General features: G+C 40.8%; 1 protein-coding gene across 1 annotated transcript in view; it reads right to left on the reverse strand.

The window, feature by feature from the left end:
• Positions 1-15: 15 nt before the first annotated feature.
• Positions 16-21,491, reverse strand: part of NRDC (nardilysin convertase) — a 30,191-nt gene continuing 8,715 nt past the window's right edge. The window contains exons 6-31 of the mRNA XM_086617476.1: positions 20,294-20,389; positions 19,240-19,362; positions 17,683-17,740; positions 16,599-16,672; positions 16,335-16,404; positions 15,856-15,933; positions 15,308-15,428; positions 15,170-15,228; positions 14,506-14,560; positions 11,900-12,004; positions 11,504-11,627; positions 10,879-10,965; positions 10,157-10,276; positions 9,364-9,415; positions 8,147-8,297; positions 7,020-7,147; positions 6,496-6,658; positions 5,160-5,191; positions 4,731-4,869; positions 4,213-4,260; positions 3,795-3,847; positions 2,962-3,045; positions 1,295-1,385; positions 851-967; positions 509-598; positions 16-233 (exon numbers count right to left, since the gene is read on the reverse strand). Coding sequence (XP_086473602.1) covers positions 36-233; positions 509-598; positions 851-967; positions 1,295-1,385; positions 2,962-3,045; positions 3,795-3,847; positions 4,213-4,260; positions 4,731-4,869; positions 5,160-5,191; positions 6,496-6,658; positions 7,020-7,147; positions 8,147-8,297; positions 9,364-9,415; positions 10,157-10,276; positions 10,879-10,965; positions 11,504-11,627; positions 11,900-12,004; positions 14,506-14,560; positions 15,170-15,228; positions 15,308-15,428; positions 15,856-15,933; positions 16,335-16,404; positions 16,599-16,672; positions 17,683-17,740; positions 19,240-19,362; positions 20,294-20,389 — 2,516 coding nt within the window. The 3' untranslated portion in view covers positions 16-35. The remainder of the gene's footprint in view (positions 234-508; positions 599-850; positions 968-1,294; positions 1,386-2,961; positions 3,046-3,794; positions 3,848-4,212; positions 4,261-4,730; positions 4,870-5,159; positions 5,192-6,495; positions 6,659-7,019; positions 7,148-8,146; positions 8,298-9,363; positions 9,416-10,156; positions 10,277-10,878; positions 10,966-11,503; positions 11,628-11,899; positions 12,005-14,505; positions 14,561-15,169; positions 15,229-15,307; positions 15,429-15,855; positions 15,934-16,334; positions 16,405-16,598; positions 16,673-17,682; positions 17,741-19,239; positions 19,363-20,293; positions 20,390-21,491) is intronic.

A 21,491-nucleotide genomic window follows, 5' to 3' on the forward strand; every position in this document is an offset into this window, starting at 1 on the left:
TGTATTACACATCAGTGCAGGGCAAGATGTTGATTTTATTTTAATATTTTATGGTAAGGGAGAACATTCAGAGTTGATGTGTAAGCTTTGATGTCCTTGATGGAAGTAACGTTAGTCATCAAAGATGATGGGGGCAAGAAAATAAGATGAGGTATTTCACCAGATGAAGAATTCTGTACTTCTGAGACAGCTGTAACCTCTGCGTCCCCTTCATGTTTTCCATATCCAACCACCTGGAAAAAAGTTACCAAAAAAGAAATTTGACTCTAAGCTTCTAGAATTTGGATCTCATTCAGCGTTCATCTGCCCTGACAATTAAATATAAATACTTAAAAGCACTTCAAACAACCATAATGATTGGAAATGTAGAAGATATGAGCAGTAATGTGGATAACCACCACATGAAAAGTTCAGAGGACAGAGCTCTTTTACTACACCCTGACTGGACTCTGGGTTATCAAAGTTGGGCATTTCAGAAGTTGGCAACATGGAGCTGACAAACACTCACGTGTACGCTGAGCACTTTCTTCTTGTTGCTTCTGTGAGCTTGGAACCAGGTGACCAGGTCTGATTTTGTAACAGACTTCAGAGCTTCAATCTGAAACCCACAGGAATGAGGTTCAAGTAGCAAAGGGGAGATTCACATAATTTTAAACATAAAAAATGGTTTCTCTACAAACTATATCCCTTCAGATAAAAGACTGTTTTTAAAATAGCATGTAGTTTTAGAATCAGTGTGTTATGAGTAGCATAAATCCCTGCATTCATGCTTTGCATTTAAAACTGCTGCAAAAAACGAGGTGTGAGTGTTCCATTTGGCATCACTTAACCACAAGGAGGGACCACCAACCTCACGGGCCAGCCTGTCAAAGAGATACTGCTGTGTCACGACTTCATTCCAGTTCCTGTCTACTTCTTCTCCAAGATGGGAGTCTTCACATTCTTTAAGTTTTATCAACGCTGTAACCTACATTTGAAAAAGACAAAACAATTAGTTCTAATTTAAAACTACCTTAATTTACCATCACATTCACTGAAGTTGAAAAAAAAACCAAAACAACCCAAAAAACCTCAAATTACATTAACGAAGTAGTTCACTGCTTTCAAACTTAACTGTAAGTGGCCAGAGAGCCAATGTTTAGAGAATGACTGCAGAATGGAGCAAGAGGCAGGATTTAAAAGTGAGTCCTTTGTCCAGAAAACCTCAGAAATATGCCAGATAGATGGAACCAAATCCTCCAGTTCTGGTGTCATTTAGCAGTTCAAGGCAGAACTTCTCAAAATCAAGTTTTACCTGGGTGCTAAAAGCATCTTCAGTTAAATGCTTGATCTTCTCTTCAAAGCAAGAAAGAAACTCCTCTATTTTCTTGTCAACCAATTCAGAACTAAAAGAGAGTTAAGTAATTAAATTAGGCAGGAAAAAGAAAAAAAAACCAATACTGAGGGGTAAAGTAGCAGAACAGCCCCCAAATGATGAGGGAATGTTTGGGACAGGCTCACTTCCCTTCCCCCTTGAAAAGCTCACGCACCTGTGAACACCACCTCTTCTGTCTTCCCTAGTATTGGGGAATAAAACCAGTGCTGATTTTAGCTACACTAAGTGTTGTTCAAGCACAGGGACTTTTGATAACGAAGCAGCATGAGGAGTCGCTGCTGTGATGCTATCAGGGACCTCAGCTCTGGTATCCCCATCAGCAGCACCACACGCTGGAGTGTGCTGTATCCGGAACCCCAACTGCAGTCCTGAGCCCTGCACATAAATAGTTATCTTCTATGGGATTAAGACAAAAAATAAAGAAAAATCATGTGATGTGATGGACTGTGAGGTTTCTGAAACATTAAAACCTTCACAGATGACAGAGACCTCAGAAATGGAAGTGTCATCCAAACGTAAAAATTAGAGGCAGCAATACTTTGTGCTAATTAAACTTTCACTGACACAGCATTATTTTTCATAAATTGCCTATTTTTCTTGTACCCCTTCAACTTTGGCAGGTGAAACACCTGTAATTAGCCTCAGCATTGAACAAAACCATAATATTGTTCTGTCTGCTGAAACCGAGCCAGAAGAACGGCTGTACAGGATTTACTTGGCAACAGATTTAGCTCTCCTGGCAGAACAGCTTCAAAAGGGCAGTGGGGGATATTTTACTTCATCTTCGGATTACGTGTCCGTACTCAAGTCAGGCCTGCTGCAGTTTTAGGAAGCTTAAGGCTATTGCTTTGTTTAGGTGTTGGTTTTGCCACTGTCACAACTGTCAGCAGCGTCACAAGCTGAGGCCAGGACTGCTCTTTTGACATTCCCTTTGGGGTCTTGCGTCACTCCCCTCATAGGAGTTAATTAGAAAAACACCTCCGTGGTCTGAAACAGGTGTGAACTCTTATTGACAGCAGGTGTACAGAAGAGCTCAAGCAAAAGCAAACGGAAATCAGCTGTGATCAATCTAACAGAACATGAAATTAAACTCTCAGCAATAATTCTTCAGCTGGATGTTGTGTGACTGCAGCACTCATACAGAATATGCCATGTAAACACAGTCATGCAGTTAGTTTGATACCTCACTCTATCCCGTGACGCTCAGATGTTCAGTGCCTGAATACACACCAGGTCCACCAGTCACCTTGTTAAGCTGGACTTTTCTAAACTCAGTTGCCATAAATTTCCTGTGCTAAAATCCTTATTTGGACAACAGCAGGAACAGCTGCCATTTACGGAGATACTTTACACAGCAAAACACAGTGAGAACGGCCACCTGATTCCTCGAGTCCCAGGCTGGCAGACCCAGGAGATGCCTCCTGGAGCAGAGCCGGTCTGTGTCAGCCAGGCCCTACTGCCCGAGCCTCTGCTGGGGGGACGTAGGGGACACGGTGCAGTAAGAGGCACCAGGAACAGGCGCTGGCTGCTCCCCGCAGCCCAGGCCTGGCACTGGTGACAACATTAACCACGGAGCACACACTTACTTGTATTTGGTTGCCTGGGTTGCTACTGTGACCGAGAAGCCAAGAATCCCAGAAGTATTCCTGCAGGTAGGGTACACGTGGTAGCTTAAAAAAAGAAATAAGAGGGGGGAGGGGAGAACAATAAAGTCATTCCACAAGGACAATTAACTTTTCATTTACAGAACAAGTGTTCAAGGCCAGGTTGGATGAGGCTTTGGGCAACCTGGTGTAGTGGAGGATTTCTCTGCCCATGGCAGGGGGGTTGGAACTTGATGATCTTTAAGGTCCCTTCCAACCTTAACCATTCTATGATTCTATGAACATGCTACAAGTTAAAATAATGTTGGTATTTTAGAAAGAAAAATCTCAGATACAAATTCTCAATAGTCTCCCTTATTTCCTGCATCACTCCACTTCAGGTTTTCTCATTTTCAAGAAATCCTTTTCAGCTTGTCAGTCTCTGTGTTTGTGTTCCCACAGACTAATTCACCAGTGACAGACCTATAGCTGTGAAAAGCTTGTTCCAGTTTCCCGAGGTAGAAGGGTGCCTCTGAGGGAGGCTGCTAGTCACCACAGAGCCGCTGTGAAAACAGCCCTGAGGAACAGGGAGCTGATTCAGGCAGTAGAAGGAACAACTTTATGCTGAATAATTCTGAGTTAACACACTGGTAATAGATGCAATTCTTACAGGAGTCAAAAGCAACTTGGCTGTTCTTGGTTTTGATGTGTTTATGTTGCTGTTTCCATTACAAGAATTGAGGAATTAGCCACTGTGCTGGAAGGGTTTCCAGAGTAAAAATACGAGGGAACAGCAAAAGCAGGTGTGTAGGAGCTGTCCTCCACAGCGAACTCACCCGAGGGTCTGCTTGGTTCTCAGGAAGTCAAAGCAAGGCTCTTCCATGTGCATCTGAAATGGAGCACAAGTGCGTTACAGCAGAAGCGACGCTCCTCTGCAGCCACCCCTCGGGCTCCATACGGACACATGACCACAACATGTGAAAACAACTGAAGTTCTGCCTCTCCAGCTACACCCACTGAATTACGAGAGGTCTCGATCTTCTGAGTCAGGAGCTCAGAGAACAGTCTTCCACACTGTCCGTCACTGCAGCAGCTGGGGGATCCTGTCCCAAACACTCACAACTTTATTCGGAGTGAGCAATAGGTATCTGCTGTCCCCTCTGTACCACTTAGCCCCATGGCCTTATCTCAGTTCCAAGCGCTGTTTTCAGGGAGGACACTTTGGGGAGTTAGGAGACACAAGCACTAACTTACCACAAGCAGCTCCATAAGGGTGTATTCCCTTAGGTTCCTGGCACCTGACTAGAAAGAAAATGAAGAATTTAGGGTGATTTCATGGAGTTAAATGCTATAGTTCAGACCAAGGTGACAGTTGTGGCACACACCTCAGCCTGGATTGCAGCCCTGCATTACAATTCATTGGGAAGTTCTTGTTTTCCACAGGGGCCTCAATACAGCCTTTGGAAGCGAGGGGAGGGGCTCAGCCCCGGACCATGAGATGAGGGGTGAGTACACCAGGAAATCACCTCGGCACAAACTCAGCTACTAGCACGGGCCAGGAGGGGAAGATGCTGGTTTAGGGAACACCAGACACTCTGAGAGCCCACTTGGGTTTAGCCTCTCGGGCCAAGGGCATGTGCATACATGAGGTTTCAGTGCACTCTGTCATGTCCCTCTGCAGAGCCCGCTCTCCAGGCTGGGACATCAGCACAGCTGCAGCACGAGCAGCTACCAGAGGGAACAGACCAGTACACACCAAGCTAACGTGTTACCTGGTAATAGACTGTCACGTCAGAGTTGGCATCACCTTTGTTGAGAGTTTTCACCTTGCAGAGCAGATGTGTATTTGGTAAATCCACCACCCGGAATTGAACAGGGCAGGGATGGGCCAGGGGAGCGAACTGGAGTTTTCTGAAGGGAGCACAGACCGCACAGCGTCAAACGCCCGCTCACATCTTAGCCAAAACCAATACAACACCCAGCCCTTTACACACTCGGTCTGACGTTATTTTTCCCTTCCCCAAACCAGAACAATGTTCTGCTTGAACGGCCACCTCCCGCAAACACCAGGAGCCCTGTATCCAGGAGGGGAGAAGGGAATTTCTGCACTGCTCCCACCCTGCCCCCTTCCTCCAGCAAAGAATCTTAACTCGATTACAGTTTCTGCATAATGAGTGGTGCGAGAGTCAAGAGATACTCACTGAACAACGTAATTCAGAAAATCCTTTGCTTCCTGGGAGAGAAAGCAAGAAAATGAGTTTTATTTAGGAGAGAATTATTAGCCCAATTCTCAGCCACAGGCCACAGTGCATCCCTTGAGAAAGCGTCCCCCCAAGCAAAGAACAGCCGAGCTCTGCCGCACCACCCGTGTCCCTGCCCCCTCGCCTTATCCCAAGCCCCCAACACCTCCGCACCACGCTGCAACGCACACGGCCTCCAGGCAGTTTCCTGCACTGTAATTTCTCCACAAGGAGAATGCAGAAGACAGAGACATAGCGTCAGGCATCACTACAGCAATGGGTGCACACAGGAGGAGATAAAGCCCCACTCCTGTGCTTGAAGTTGGAGCTCAGGGGAGGAAACCCTTGGGCTTAAGTGGAAGAAATGGGAGAAATAAGAGAAACAGTAAAACTGATGCGGGGGTTAGAGTTGCGCGTGCCACTGTGAAAGGAGCTTCGTTCACACAGAGGCTGCAGCAATAAAAGCATTTTGAATGAATGTTCTTAGCTAATCATGATTAGATCCTCAGACCTCCTCCTGTTCCACCGCTCAGGAGGGGACAGCTGACATTACATGAACCTGACCTCCCAAAGGACATTAACACATTTTCTTTAGGAGGCTTTCAACAGCTTGAGGACAAGCACCGCCAGCTAAGACAAACTTCTTGGCACAAATCGTAACTGCAGGTTTCTCTCCCATGCCACACATGGACACTCAGTGACGCTGGATACATGGAGATAAGCCCCATTACAACCCGATTTTAAAAAGCCTGAGAGGACTGTGTGTGTGTGACCTAGTCCCAGGGCAGACGACTTCAATGAATAGTGCAGGTGTTTAACTGAAGACTAAAGATGACTGGACCTCACTGAGGTTTGATCAAACCAAGTAGGCAATCAAATTTCCAGGATAAATGTACTCTGAGGGAAACCTCCTCTGTGGCACCACCACAGCAATTTCTCAATATCAAATATATCAATAGAGCAAAAAATATTAAAAACAGAGGCAGCAGAGGCAACAGGCTGCAGGTGTATTTCCACTACATTTTCCCCTCTCTGCAGTTTAAATCAAAATTCCTGAAAAAAAACCCAAAAACAACCCTCTGTTCCGACTCGGCAACTATGGGCTCCCCAGAGGCTTATCCAGAGGAGCACTCCGGAGGTGTTGGGAGATGAAGCTGTCCTGTACCAGCAAGCCTCCAGATTGCCAGTACAGAAGAGGCAGTTAGCTGACAGGTGAGTGCTGGAGTTGTGGCAACTGCGTAAAAGCACATTTTAAGAACCAGTTTCAGTGCATGTCAGCTGCTGAAGCTGTACTTACTCTGCTCGTGAAGTTTCCTTGCACAAGACCCTCTACAAAGAGCTGTGATTTGAAAGCCTTAACAAAGGACGAGAGTGACTCAATGGAAAGGCCGTTCATCAGTGTCTGGTATTTATCTATCATGGACCACCTGCCGTGTTCTAAAATCAGGAGCCGCACATCCCTGCAATGCAAGAAGGAAAACAAAACCACAGGCCATCGAGAGCTGTTTAACGTAAGAGATCCCACGTCTGACTCGGCACCGTACTGGAGACAGGGAGACGCTCCCCAGGAGCGTTGCTGTGGGCTGATCCTGCCCTCCCTCAGCACCTGCTGTTGGCCACAGGTGGCTTCAGAACAGCAGTTACTGGGATGTCCAATCTGACTCACACATTTGACATGCTGGTTGCAGAGCTGCTTGAGCTCTAAGCCACAAACTAACCCTGGAACCAGCCTCCGTGAGCACAGAGCAGCAATTCCTGAGCTCTTCAGCTCAACCTCAGCACTTACTGTGCAGCCACTTTTCGCCCTCCCCCAGAACTCACTTGGCCAGAGTCTCAGGTTTGATGAGGATGTTGAAGTATGTTTTCTTCAGCTGCTCTGTTATCATTTCAAAAACTGCTGGAGTAAAGCTGAAGTCAGACAAGTAATCAATGATGAGCTGAAACAAAAGCTGTAACGAAAACAGTTTTAAGTCTTTTTAAAAAAACAAAACAAAACAAAACTCATTTAAACTTAATCCTATATAGTAATTAAAAAACCACAATCATTTGGTCAACATGAGACACAGTGTTACTAAAGCACATTCCTCAGTTCTGTCAGACATTCTTCACTAAACAATTCTATACCAAATTACAGTCAGTTTCAAAACGACTGGATTTTTAGAAAGTGAATGAAATAAGCTCAATATCCCAAATCAACAGGAGTTTCCACATTCTACTGAAACAAACCTAGCCTGTAACTCCAACATTTCTGTATTAGATATTCCAGTTTCCCCTTTTACAGCTGACCAGCACAGTGGCATCACAACAGAGCAACATTCATGATTAAAAAAGAATATTCAGACCGTGCCATTTGCATCTCTGGCTTTTCCTGTTAAACCTCACATTAATAAGTCTGACAGATGATTGACAGTCAAGCTCCTGCAATGAAAGTCTGAGGAAGCCTGGTGGCTCCCTCCTCTTCCATCTCTACGTCCCCTGTTTGTGCTTGCCGTGTCTTACAGGGCCAGCGTTTAGAGAACGGGAACAGAGATCCCTCAATCCTCCTAACGTAAGCTCTTAGCAACCCAACAAAGAAAAACTGCACCCAGAATTAGTATGTTCAGAAGCTGCATCTCCAAAGTCAAACTGTAAATAAAACCTATTTTCAGACACAGTTAGTCTTAACGGAGACACAGCTTTTAATTAAAGGGAGATTTCTCTTAAGTCAGGCTAAGGTCAGTAATTTGAGCTTATTTAAGTGAATAAAATGACATCTTTATACACGTAAGCACATGAAAAGCATTTCATGCACTATCATGTATCTGAACAGAGACACGAATTTTCCAATTTAAAGTAACCCATATAAAAATGCCAAGCTCCAGCCAGCTAGGCTCCAGCTGCTAGGAGAATAAGCACATACGCTGAAAAGCAGCAAGCATGAAAGTATTTAGAATATCAGCAGCACTTACAGGTAGTTTATGATTGAATCCTTTCACTCGAATGACTAAGCCATGCTCTCCAGCTACCAACTTGTATTCCAACTGGGCAACGTCTGCTTCATAAGCTGGTTCACCAAGATTGTGGGCAAGGATGTTTACAAATGTATCAAACAAAACTATGCTGGATGGAGAAAAGGGCAGAGTTAAAGAAAAAAAGGAAGGAATAGAAGAACGATAAAAATCAAGCTCAATGAGTTTGATGGTACACACAAGAAGTTCTCCAACAGAAATGAATACTTGAGTAAAATGAGATTCAAAAAGAAATTTTCGACAAACCTGGCAATACAGAATGCAAGTTTCCCTTTGTCCAGAAAGCACTTGACATTACTTAAAAATTATTTTGACATTCAACTATTCTTTGCAATGAATGAGATTCCAGATTCACATGATTTAAGATTTCTGTGAAGTAGGAATGCACATTGTAACATGCCAACACTCAAAACATTGAAAAATCACTTTGTGTAAAGGAATGGGGGATGGATGGACTCGGTTATGCTGAAGACTTGAGTAGTGAGATGATTATTTATCTATCAAGATAAAAAAATAAGCTACAGCAAATCAGGCTACACAATGTGGAAATTGCAGTCTGTGCTTTCAGATTTTTGTTATTGCCTGGATTCCAGTTCAAAGTTCAAACTAACAAAGCCCTGATGAAAACAGATTTATAAAGACTTTCCCAAAACGTTACTTGTGCAGGTCTCAGGCTTATGATAAAACTATGGAATTTGTTGGAAATGGCAATGCTGGCCTGAGACCAGCAGAAGTGCAGAGCTATCATCCTGAGGTCTAACAAACAGTTGGTTTCTAAATGCTGCCAACAGTCTCTTCATCTGCTCCTAGAGGCTCTCAAGTTGCCGGTTCGGGACACGACTGCAGACCGCTCTTTTCAAGACCAACTCCTTGTCTTAGCACTTCCTTCTGCTATGTGCACTGCTGCTGTGACATTAATTTTTCCAAAACTTGCACTGGGGCTTAGCACGCCACTGAACTCCTATACATCTGTCGGCTACAGCAACGGCTGCAGAACCACTCACTGAACTACCGATGAGACCACAAGGAAAGCGTAAGAACATCAGAAAAGAAGCCTTATTCTATTCCAGTTTAAAATTAATCTCTCTCCATGGTTTTTCACTAGGTATGGGAATTTAGTTGCTCTGCAAGGTAAGTACAAATAGTACAATGCTTACTTCTCTGCAGACTGCTGTATCAATGGAGAGATCAGATGGAAACGAACATAACCTGGTGGGGAAAGAGAAACTTAAATGAGCAATTGTATAACGAGTGACAACTTTCTAAAGTCGAATATATTTCCATCGGGTTATTCTTTGGTCACAATTTGAGTCTAACAAAAATGGTCATTGAGCTACAAGAATACGTTTTTGCTTATATTAAGTCATCATCAAGCGTCTTCTCTTTTTCACTCCAAAAACTTCCCTTAAAAATCCAAATAATAGAAAATACAAAGCTGTGCTTTGCAGAATACTGACTCACACGATGTGACCAATATAAACAAAAAAGAGAACTCCACGAAACATCTGTTTAACAGACTCTGAAAATTGTGACATTCTGCTTGAAAGCAGCAATGTTTTCCGTGTTTGTCTCAGAACCAGGCTATATTTCTTTTTTTCCGTTTAAGAGACTATAATCTCTTCTGATTAACATGTTCCTTCATTCTCAAGCCCTGTCTCAGTATCATATTCTCTCTGCCCAATTCTGTCCATGGTGAGACACTCAGAAGTTGGTATATTTCAGCAGTTCCACATTTTAACCTGAGGTATCATCAGGGTTTCTTTGTTGCAAGCTAGTTTACCTGCTTCTCTGTTACTGTAGCTAATAAACATATCGAAAGGACCAGAGAAGAGCTGACAGTGAAAACTGAGTTTAAGTGGTGAGCACTATCATGGGTTATTTGCCTTCAAATAAATTCCAGATGGTAAGAACAGGGACTTCCTGTTCTTCAGAAAGCTCTAAGGCATTTACCTTTTGGGATTTTGAATTTATCATCCTTCCTATACCAGAGACAGCCTTGTTGTGTGCTTAGTGTTTTGACTGGATATTCCGTCTCAGGACAGTCAGCAACTTTCAAAGCAAAGTCAGTGGCTAACAAAAAGAAAAAAAACAAACCAAAACCAGAAGTTAGTGGGTTTCCCAGACACAGCCAGGCTACATGCACGAAAGTCTTCAAAATAATCAACAAAATACATTTTTTTCCTGCCAATTTGCTAAAGTATATGTGATAATGCTTTCCTGGACCCAAAGAACATTTGTTTTTCAGTTCCACACCAGAACAGTGGCTCCAAAGCAGTGCGGAAACGGTGATGTTGCATTTCCTCCAGGATACAAGTTATGGGTTTATTTTCATTTGGTTTTGCCAACAAAGCCAGATGTCTTTCAAAATCAGCAGGATTAAGCAAATAAAATTTCTCTTCTAGGGTGTCCAGAGCTCTGTGTTAACTCTCACTGGTTGTGTGAGGCCTGCTCTGTTATGGCTATCTGATCTGTATGTTTACATCTTACAAAAACTCAGTTCTCAAGCTTATAAATAAAATAATATTAATTAAAATTGAGGTGAACAGAGCTCTCATTTTTTAATTTGCAAAACCAGGTTGATGTGCAGGTGGAAATAAAGATTGTTTCTAAATCACAGCAAATTCTCAAATAAATTATTAGGGGAAGATTTCACTCATGCTCAGGTGCCTTACCTATGTATTTGTTTTCTTCTGGAAGGTGTAAATCCTCATTTAACTCAAAGTCACTGGCCCATAAATCACTCCAGTACTTGTCAATATCTATTAAAAAACACGAAATGCATTTAGTTCAACAGGAAGGTAACAGTATCCTATTTCCTAGGCCAGTCATCCCATCTCTTAGCTTTCTCCGTGAAGATCTGCAGTACCGTAGGAGTTTCTTAACGTCACCCGGTTCATCACAACTCTTTCTAAATCCCTTCCTACAAACGCCCCTAGAGCAGGACTGAAGCAGTCCTATTAAAAACTAAATCAAGCCTGTGTGCATTAGTAAACCAGCTACCAATAGGTCCTGTCCTTCACTGTGTTCATTTCTCTGTTCAGGACATGAGCACCAGCCAAGTGGAGGGCTCGCTGGGATCCCCACCTCCTAAAACAATTGTAAACTAGGGTGTTGGAATCAACTGATACCAAACAGAGAAGATTAATTATTGAGTAGGACAGAGTATTTGACTAACGACGAAGTCAGTAAAGCACTGAGGATTCCTTTCCCTACTTCCACGTGGTTGTATTTTGTCACTCTTTTAATATCTCTTAACGCATGCATCAGACAGTCTCTAAGTTTCTGCTGCTGTTTTACCTTCCACACTGTATTGCGTTCCAAACCACCGCTCTTTTAGATGACATTGGCCTTCATTGGCAGCAGACAGCAAAACGAGGTTGGCTCTCTGAGGACTGAGCTGGTTAAGGGCATCAGCAATGATCTACAAGTTCAAGACAATATTTCAGTTCAAATGCAACTCTGGCTCTGCCTGACCTGGCAACGATTTCTTAGTCTGAACATAGGGAGAACAAGACACAACAAGCTTACAAAAAAGGAGATTTGCTTTCTGAGTATAATAAGAGTGATTCAATTAATGCAAAACCTGTGCCTGTATGATGCTTAATTATATGCCTATATATGTGCCTACATTACACAGTATACCTGTGTTTTCCTTACATCAAAACATGTAATCAGAGTTCAAAGAATATTTACCTCAGGCTTGTATTCAAACAAGAGCTCATCTCCTGTCAGAAAATCCTCTTTTGGAAACAACTGCATGTTCTCACAGAGGCTTTCCACATAGTCAACTGGATCTGTCTGGAAGCAAATAGATAAAGCTATTTTTCAAATAATCAGAAAACTAAAATATCAATTTTCTATTCTGAGAAGAGCTTGACTGGTCAGGTATGTTGACCATGAGTTGCATGCTGTGCTTGTTATGGCATTTAGTTTCGATTATTAAACTAAATATATTTCATAACCATATCTAATGCCCAAAATCCCGAAATATCAGACATCATCTTTATAGAAGAAATGGCCTTGAGCATGCGTTTACAGTCCTTAAACCCCTAGGTTAAAGACCCAGTAGAATGCGCTCCTCTGCTCCAGGGAACACCAGCAGAGTTGCACAATTCAAGACTTAAAGTGATCTGGAAGCTGGAAAGAGCAAGTTGAGGAACTGCTGCTGCATGAGTATCTCTGATTCTGCTCCTTTCCCAAGTTCTCTGCCATGAGGTGCAGCGTGAGGAGGAAGAAATTCTCTTACTTGGACAGAAAGTATAGATTGTCTTTTAGCTGTGTAAGACTGCCTAGTGGAGAGCTTCTTGCTGAGTGCTATTTGTTCTTTTTGAACCAGGCAGCATCATACCATACAGATCCTGGGTCCAGATACAGACTACAGTTCGCCTGAAAAGAGGCGAGTTTGACGCATCCGTGTCTTATAAATGTAGTGGAAAATATGACCAAGAATTTCTTAAGAGACTGTACCTCTGAAGAAACACTAAACCTTTCTTGGGGCACTAACTGCTTATCCCAAAACCTCTTATGCCTCTGTGACCATTATTCTTTAGGATGGCCACGTACCAGCTCTTTCCATCACCCAGAAGAGTGGTGTACCAAGACACATTCATCTGTCCCCAAGATGCACAATCCTCTCACAAAAGCACATATATATATATATATATACCCCTCAGTTCTTTGCATTCTGAGTTAAATCCCTGCACTGTCAGTAATCTCTTAATGATCACTCCAAATCGACTGGGCAAAAAGGCAGGTCTCTTAACAGTGGGTATTTCCCCAGTGTAACTCAGATCTTTTCTATCGCACCTGGCTTGATACTGGGAAGTACATAGTCTATTAGAGCAGTAACAGTTTTGGGGAACATAAAATTCTAGCTGGGAGTACTAAAAAGAACCAAGACGACTAGTAAGAACCTTTCAGGACTAAATAGCTTCGTTTGGATAAAAAAGTCAAACTTCCAAGTTTGACAACTTCTGTTGGAAATTATTAAAGACAGAATCATAAAACTAAGTAGGGCAACAGATACTCATTCCTGCTATGTCCCATATGCTAAATAGCCATCCTTCATAGATTTTTAGTTCTTCTCTACTGTTCTGGGGAAAGCTTTTGTTAGAAGACAGTCTGTTGTAATCTTGTAAAAGCTGAACTTTGCTAACAAATTCATAAAAGTTGTATTCCACTAAAAGAATCACCACTTGACAATTAAAAAATGCACTTGTAAATCAGTGTAAACTTGTTCCTACCAAAGAAATCCACCGCTCTGTTATCTATCACTTCGGGTTGTTGGCAGCAGTTCTTGCTGTCTGTCTCACTTGCAAATCCACTTCTGTTATTCAAAGGCCACTCTAGACACTCAATATCCTCCATATGCTATTTTGAAGGCAGAGCTACAGATGCAAGGATTTGCTAAAAATGACATTTCTAACATCCCGATGCTCACAGCAGACTGGCAGGTCTTAAGAGTGTCTGAAAAGACTTGGAGCATCTGGAAAGAAAAAAACTCCACCTTCAATATTTCCTATTCCTTTTTTTTGGCTCCTTCCTGCATCTGTGTATCTTAAAGAAACCAACAAACTTCAGTGATACTTGCAAGCCATATATGTAGTATATGGATCTGTTTTCCCAAAACGAAATTCTAGTGCCATTCAAGAAAACCAAGTTAATAAGAAACAGAACATGGCTAAATGCAGTGAAAGTAAGAAAGTCATTGAAGTAAGGCTTGTCAAATTATCAAAATTATTTTTATTAAAGATAAAGAAGGGAACATAAGTAACATTTTTTTCTAACTGCTATTTCAGTAAGCCAAGGAAGACTCGACACAAAACCATATTTAACTCTGGAATGTTGTAACAGCAGACAAGGGGGTCATTAGCATCCTAGTCTTTGTGAGGCCAGGTCACCAGCAAGTCCCACTTTTCACACAACATTGCTCATCTATTCCCAGAAATCAGCAGTGCCAAAACAGTTTTAAAAAAATGAAATTAGGTAAAAATACTGAAAAGCCTCAAACAATTTGCAGAGCACTATTATTGGGCATGGAATTTCACACACAAGGGCCTAATGATTAAAACTGAAAGAGTCTACCTACCAGGAAGAGAATGAAAAAAGTAACATTTAATTCTGATAAGGAAAAAGTCATAATATTTCTCTGCCTAAATACAAATTATTTCAGAAAAATACAGCCTCATTAAGTACATAATCTGTTTCTGGTTGAACAGAACTTTGAAAATGTGTTTCAAAATTAAAAAGGAATCCTTTTTATGGTTTACCTATATCAACACAAAACAGTGGATGAATACCTGTTCCTGGTAGTGAAATTCATTAGCTTCAATCTTCTGTATTTCTTCCCATATTCTGTAAAAGAGGGAGAAGAGAATAAAAGTGGATTTCCTCCATTATTGCACAACGCTTATCGAGAATCTGAAAAAAAGCAGTCTTCTAGGAAAGGCATCAAGGGTGAGTTCAGTGATTCAGTCAGGTACAAGACATAGAAGCCAGTATTACATACACCTCCCTTCCATCCAAAAGCACATTCCACAATTGGCAGAAAGTTCTGCTATTTTCCAAAGAGGAAGAGACTTGACTGCAAAGAGTCAAAATCTGATACCAAATTAACGTAAAGGCTAACAGCAGAACACCACAGTCCTGACTTCCAGAGATCTGGCTCAATAAATTTATTTAAATAAATGCAAAACTGCACCTTACATCTATACTAGTTCAGCTTATTAAAATCAGAAATCAGATCACAATAAATCTAACTAAAGGCACCAAGAAACAAGCATAGACATTTAGCAAATTCATTTTTAAACTTTTTAAACTGATATGTTTCCCACACAGACAAGCTTTACTACTGACTCACTGTTTAATGCTCTAGTAACTCCACAAAAAGTGCAAACACTACGAATAAAAGGCTAATGGAAAAGGACAAGCTCGCAAATATCTAATGTAGTGGCAAATACTTGCCTTTTATCTGGCCCCCTTTTCTGCAGCATCTTCACATACTGAAACACAACATGGGCCACCTGCAAACAGAAAGGAACAGATTAATTTTTCCAAATATTAGGAAAACAAGTAAGAAAAACAAGTTGCAGTAAACCATACCTCATAGAAGTGCTTGTAACCTTCATCAGTCAAAGTCACAGAAATGCTGAAGATGGAGTAAGTGGAGTTCTGTTCAAATCCCGTCTCAGCATTTCCTCCATATAATGCAAGAGCCCAAAATCTATGGAAGAGTTAAAGGTACTCATTGATTACTCTTTTCAGCTTTATTTGAGTTTAGTTACAACTAGCAAATCATAGTTTTACTTCCATGGCTTTCAATCCATTTACAGTCTACACAAAGCTTGTCCAACACAGGAACCTCAGGATACAGAATTTAAGAAACACAGTGAAAAAGCTAAGTTACATTTTGGAGATTATCTTAAAGATCAGTCACAGACACTCCTGATCCATGGATCACAGGCCAGAAACGACTAATGTCTTACTTGGGTCTATCATCGATTTAAAGAATATCACTACAAAATGCTGATGGAAAAAGGCAGACATGGTCTGATTTTATACATATAATAAAATATATATACACAAAATAGAGCTTGCCTGTATTTTAATGATAGCAAAGCATTGAATAACTATGCTTAAAAAATACATACTTTTTCCTAAGGAAAGAAAGAACACTGCCTTTGCCTTCATGCCCCACCAACCAGGAAATATAATGAAGAGGCTTCACCCTAAAAGAAAATTTGAAGGACATTAAATGCCAGGAGATAATAGATTTCACAGAAAGAACTCAAATCACTAGACAAATGACAAAAACATACACTGCCTGTTTCTTCACAGCAAGTTTTGCATTTTCGGGCAGCATTAGAATAAGAAGCTAAAATGTGGGAGTTCAGAACGTAATGACTGATCTGAGTCAGTGAGGAATGACTTTAAATCAGCTGCGTACCAATTCCACTCAATTTATAAAAGGAACCGTAACTGCATCAGTTTAATTCATTTAAAAAATGTTCCTCCAGCCGAACCAAAGTAATCTGTAATACAAATCAACGAGGTTTTTTGGTTTGTTGTGCAAGTCAATAGATTATTCACAACATAAACATAATAGAAGCAAAATGCAGCACCACCATACCTGTAATACTGTTCTTGTGGTGGAAGTGCCCAAGTGATACTCAACGAGTGAATTTTCCTGACTGGAACAACTGAACACAAATACATTTATTGAACACAAATACACATTATTAGACATAGATAAGAAATTGTACATAACATAATGCAGAAAGAATGGTGAAAATTTATTCAGAACCACACAGAATTATTCTACAAAGTATCCGATCACACAGAGGAAATATGAAGCTATGTATTCAAAACATTTAAATAAATCCATTTTACTTACCTCTGTAAAGCTTGTGAAATTCTGGTGTGTCAAAAGGCTGAGTCAGGTGGCCAAAGCTGGGTTTGGGTAAACCACTTAAAAGCAAGATTAAAGTGTGATGTTAATGGCAAGGATTCAAGGCTACGCTGAGATAATCACAAGACAAGCACCCATAGCTCTGATGCGACAGAGGCGGTACACCAGACAACCAGAAAGTGGCCCTTAACAAAGGGTGCAGCCCAGGATCCACCCAGCCCAAAGTGGAAGGCAACCTGGGATTCACCCACACTCTGCCCACAAAACAGAGTAATTACCCAAGGTTTAGATACCACATCAACTCTTCCCCCTCCTTCTGCTCAAGGTGGTAGCAATAAAAAGCTTGCTTTCCTAACACAGGAAAGGAAAGCCAAGACAGTAAACAACCTCCTGAGTTGGCCCTGGATTCACAGAATCCTGATGGACTGTCTTGTGGGGAAGGAGGAATGAGAAGGACAGGGGTTGGCAGAGACAATGTGTCTCCGTATGGCATTACACTTTCACAAGCACATTTCCATGTACCACAGAAATAAACACCTTGCAAAAGCAGAAAATGAAAGGGGAAATAAAATGCTTTTCAGGTGAGTACAGCTTTTGCAGAACTCCCTTTTTAGACAGCACATTGGAGTGGATTATTGAAAAAAAGATCCAAGTTCTAACCAGTTGCCACCCTAAGGATGACACTTAAATTCAAGATATGGTCTGAATTTATTTTGCTGCTAATTATTTTTTACAGAAAGTAAAGATGAGAAATGTAAAATGATAATCTAGGTTTGAATGATTTATCATAAAATCAAGGTATCAGTACACAGTAAGCAAACACTGCTGCAAGTTGGCACCACCCAGGTTGCAGGCTAAATAATTGTTAAGTGTAAACAAAGTCTTCCTGAAACAAGAAATGCCAATCTGTAACTTCTGAAGTTGCCCATTTTTTAATGGATAAGGATGTTAATTAACAAATGTTAATTTCCTTATCTTCTCTAATAAGAGATTTTTTTAAAAAAACGGTCATTTTAAGAACAGATAATTTTATAATTTGTAATGCCTTTATGGATCAAAACAATCTTACTTATTTGGAATCTCAGAGAAGATTTCTGTCACCCACTTTTCCAATGTATCCAGTGTTTCTAATAAGAAGAGGAAACAAGAAAGCCAGAAATGTAATTTCCTGAAGATCTAAGACAAATTCTTTATCTTATCTCACCAACTCAGTAATTTTGAAGAGGCTGTAAGTCAGTATATTTTAAAATTGCAAATTTCTAAATTATAAGCTTCAAAGCTGTTGGTTTGAGCCAATTCTTAATTAACTAGACTATATTTTTGGTCACAGCTCTGGTTTTGTATATACTGCTGAAATCTCAGGCTGATACAACTGGGATTTAAAGTTCAGCAGTATCTGGTGTGACTGTGAAAAGGCATTACCAACTTAGGGATCTACAAAACCACCAGTACTTGCTAGACTCATTCCATCCCTCTATGTCCAGAACAACACAGTTCTGACACCTAAATGCAGTCCTACAGTGTTAAGAACTCCTTTTCCCCATCCTCTTTCCTGAAGGAAATGTGTCAAGAACTAGCAGATTAATTTTTTTTAAATGAGCAATCAGAGACTGCTAGTTTAAGCTAGCATTCTGTATTCCAAAAGTGATGTAGCATATGCTAAACAACAACAAGGAAATAAAGGGGCGGGGAACAGAGCAAGACTCACAGTTTCTTTTGTTTTAACAGAGACAGAAATACAAAGTTGACCAAGCTTGCTATCAGTCCTCATGCTTTTCTTCCCAATCACCAAAAGAAATAATATTACAATCCATTGCTATATAAACAATTATTCAAGAGGCATTCAATGCCCTAAGAATTTTACAATCTAGACAGAAAAGCAGAGGAGAAGAAAAGAACTACCATCTCTGTTACTACCATCTCCATTTTACAGATGAGAACTGTAATCAGTTTTAGCATCCAACAAAACCTGTAAGCACAAACCTAACTTCAATGCACACAACTATTTATTTTCAGCACAGGTCTCTACTACATGCTTAATTTCTAAGAAATTTCTTTCTTTTATTGTCAGCAGAAACAACTCATAGATCTGAAGTTCTTTGCTGAAATGAAACTCAACTCCATTTGAATAGAATTTTTCAGTCTACAGGGAAAAAATTTATATGCTCTGTTTTTCCCAGAGAAATGTGTTTTATTTTAAGACCTCTTCTGAAAGAGCCCCAAACAGAACGAGACAACTGGGAGACTCAGCCTCAATCTCCCCATTATTTTCTGTGGAGGTTTACTGTTGATGGCAGACAAACCAGCAGCATTGAGTCATTTAAGTGGTCTGACTCTACGTTCCACAAGATTCTTTTTTAAATATATCTTTGAGATTTTACACTCTATGTTAATTTGGAACCTACTCAACAGTTTCAGTTAAAAGTTTCACAAGAAGTGGCAGAATGACAATAACACAGCACAATTGCTCAAGTTTCTTTTGGAAAACAGGCTAAAATCTACATATAAATACCTCCTGCAGGACTGGACAACCCACAAAAAGGGCCTGGGCTACAGCTGAACTGATGCCGAAAGCATTACACCACCAGCAGCAATGAGCCTGTTTGTAAGGAACACGTGATGTTACCTTTAGATTGGACAACTAAAGTCATATAGTGAGCAGAATAATGGCGCTGCCAGAAGTCCCTCAGTCTGGTGTAGGTATCAATATTATTCATTTTAGGCTCGTGTTTGAGTGTATCCGCATTACCTGGAAACATGAAAAGCTGGTTAGTTATCTAGACACTGGTTAAGTCAAGACCAGATATACCAAGAATTTCTCTTCCTGAGTCGAGTCAGGATAAGCACATTAAAAATACCTAACAGAAATTTAGAGTTAAAGGAACATTAACTGAAAGTTAGTATCTTCCAATTTCTAGTTCCTGTTCTAACAACAGTTGATATTTCTAAGACAAGGGAGGACAGGGTCCTCTTGCACTATCAGATCACCCATACTGTGTAGGGCCCAGCTCACTGTGTGTTGCCAGCTATTCCCTCACCAACAGAACTTGCAGAATAGGGGAGGGGAAAAGAGAGGAAAAGATGATTTTCAGTATATGTCACTACAGAACTTTATAAAACTATCTTCCTTTCAAAGCTGGCTAACTCTATTACTCATCACACTGCAATTTACATGCTCACCGGCATCACAAGTGTGAGGAGGGAGCTAGGACTCTGTATTGTCCAGGAGACGAAGGACAAATTTCCCTTCTGCTCCACTCACATGGCTGTGAAGGTCTACTTCTGCAAGTTCAACACTGAATTACTTACTTTGAAAAGCCTCCTTAGACACAAACCCAGAAATACTTTGTTTTTCCAGGAAATTTTAATAGCAAAAAACAAGCTTCAGCAAGACAGAGATGACTCAGAGAGCACCACCTTTACATTAACAGAAAGTTACATGATTATATGCCTAAGGCAACCTAGCTTGAACATCAGCAAAAAGCAGTACTAAAAGGAAAAATATCTTAAGAAGCAGACAGCTGCTTTTACTCCCAAACGTTGTACTGTAAAATGAGTAATTGCTCTAATACTTCAGAGCAAAGCTAGTGTCTGCTGTGATAAGATAGTTCACGTTAATGCACCTTTTAAGTGGTTACAAGTGTATTATCACCACCTTATAACATAAATTCAAAACTTACCCCAAAAAAATTTCTTCATAGGATGTCCAGGCCTGGCAAGACTCCCAAATAGCATCTCCTTTCTGTTTGCATCAGAGGGTCTTGCTAGCTGATACTCTGTTAATTTAAAGAATTTGCAGTGGCATGCATTAAAATTTGAGGTTGCATTCCCACAAAACAAAACAAAGCAAAAACCTCAACCAAACTGAAAAGCAGACATACCACACAGATTAGACTGAAATTGGTTTCGTTCTAACGTATGACAAAGCAGTTAAACAGGATAAGAAACAGGACTTGCTAGCAGTGATGAATATACATCAAGAGAAGAGGAAAACTGTAGCTCATTGCTGAGGTGTACGGAAAGGGATGAGGAGGGAAAGCATGTAAAGCCGCAACCTGTCCTGTCTGAATGCTCTCAATCCGATAAATTTAATGGGAACACAAGGCCATCAATATTGTACAGTGAGGCCCTTCAGAAAGGGCTGGAGAACAATTACAAATCTGCTTCTCCCATATATCATTTAGAATAACTTCTAGCCTAATAATGAAATAAGAAATTGAAAGCTGAGCAAGATAGTTTCCAGAAATGCAGTTTTACAATCGGTTTACACTAATCTAAACATGGGATTCTGTCAAAATCAAGACTTCACCCTCTCGAACTGCATTTTCCTGTTCCTGTTTTGCTGATAATAAGAAACATGCACAGGAGAGCTGTAAAATAATTACTTTGGCTGAGTTAGTCTGCAGCTAGTTCATCAAGTCGATGCAGCTTACTGGGAGGCTCGTTACTACAGTGCCAGTACAAGGGAAGGAGTGGATCTGCGTGATGAAGGCAGTGCAAGCAAAGGTGTAAGTTGGCTCAAGCTGTTGAAGAAACCACACCTTAACGACAGGTCCCTGTTTATCCTGATGCTTATTTAAATTCATAGATCAAATCGCTCAGTTTTCCTTGTCAGAGGACAGATGAAGACGACTTGGAATGTGTATCTGAACCAGTTAGTATATCTGCCAATAACATTTTTTTTCAAGACAGTGAAGTTTTATAGGCAGCCTGGAAATATTCATAACATACTAGAAAAATCAAGTGAACACTCCATTCACTTCTATGCCAGGTTCAATTTGCTTCTGTGAAGCAAATTTGTAGTTATTAAGGTGTCAGAATAAGGAGACAAGCACAATGACGTCGACTTACTGTATTTACTCCACAGAGAACTGGAGA

The sequence above is a fragment of the Tauraco erythrolophus genome, chromosome 10, assembly GCF_009769465.1.
Source record: "Tauraco erythrolophus isolate bTauEry1 chromosome 10, bTauEry1.pri, whole genome shotgun sequence".
NCBI lineage: Eukaryota > Metazoa > Chordata > Aves > Musophagiformes > Musophagidae > Tauraco > Tauraco erythrolophus.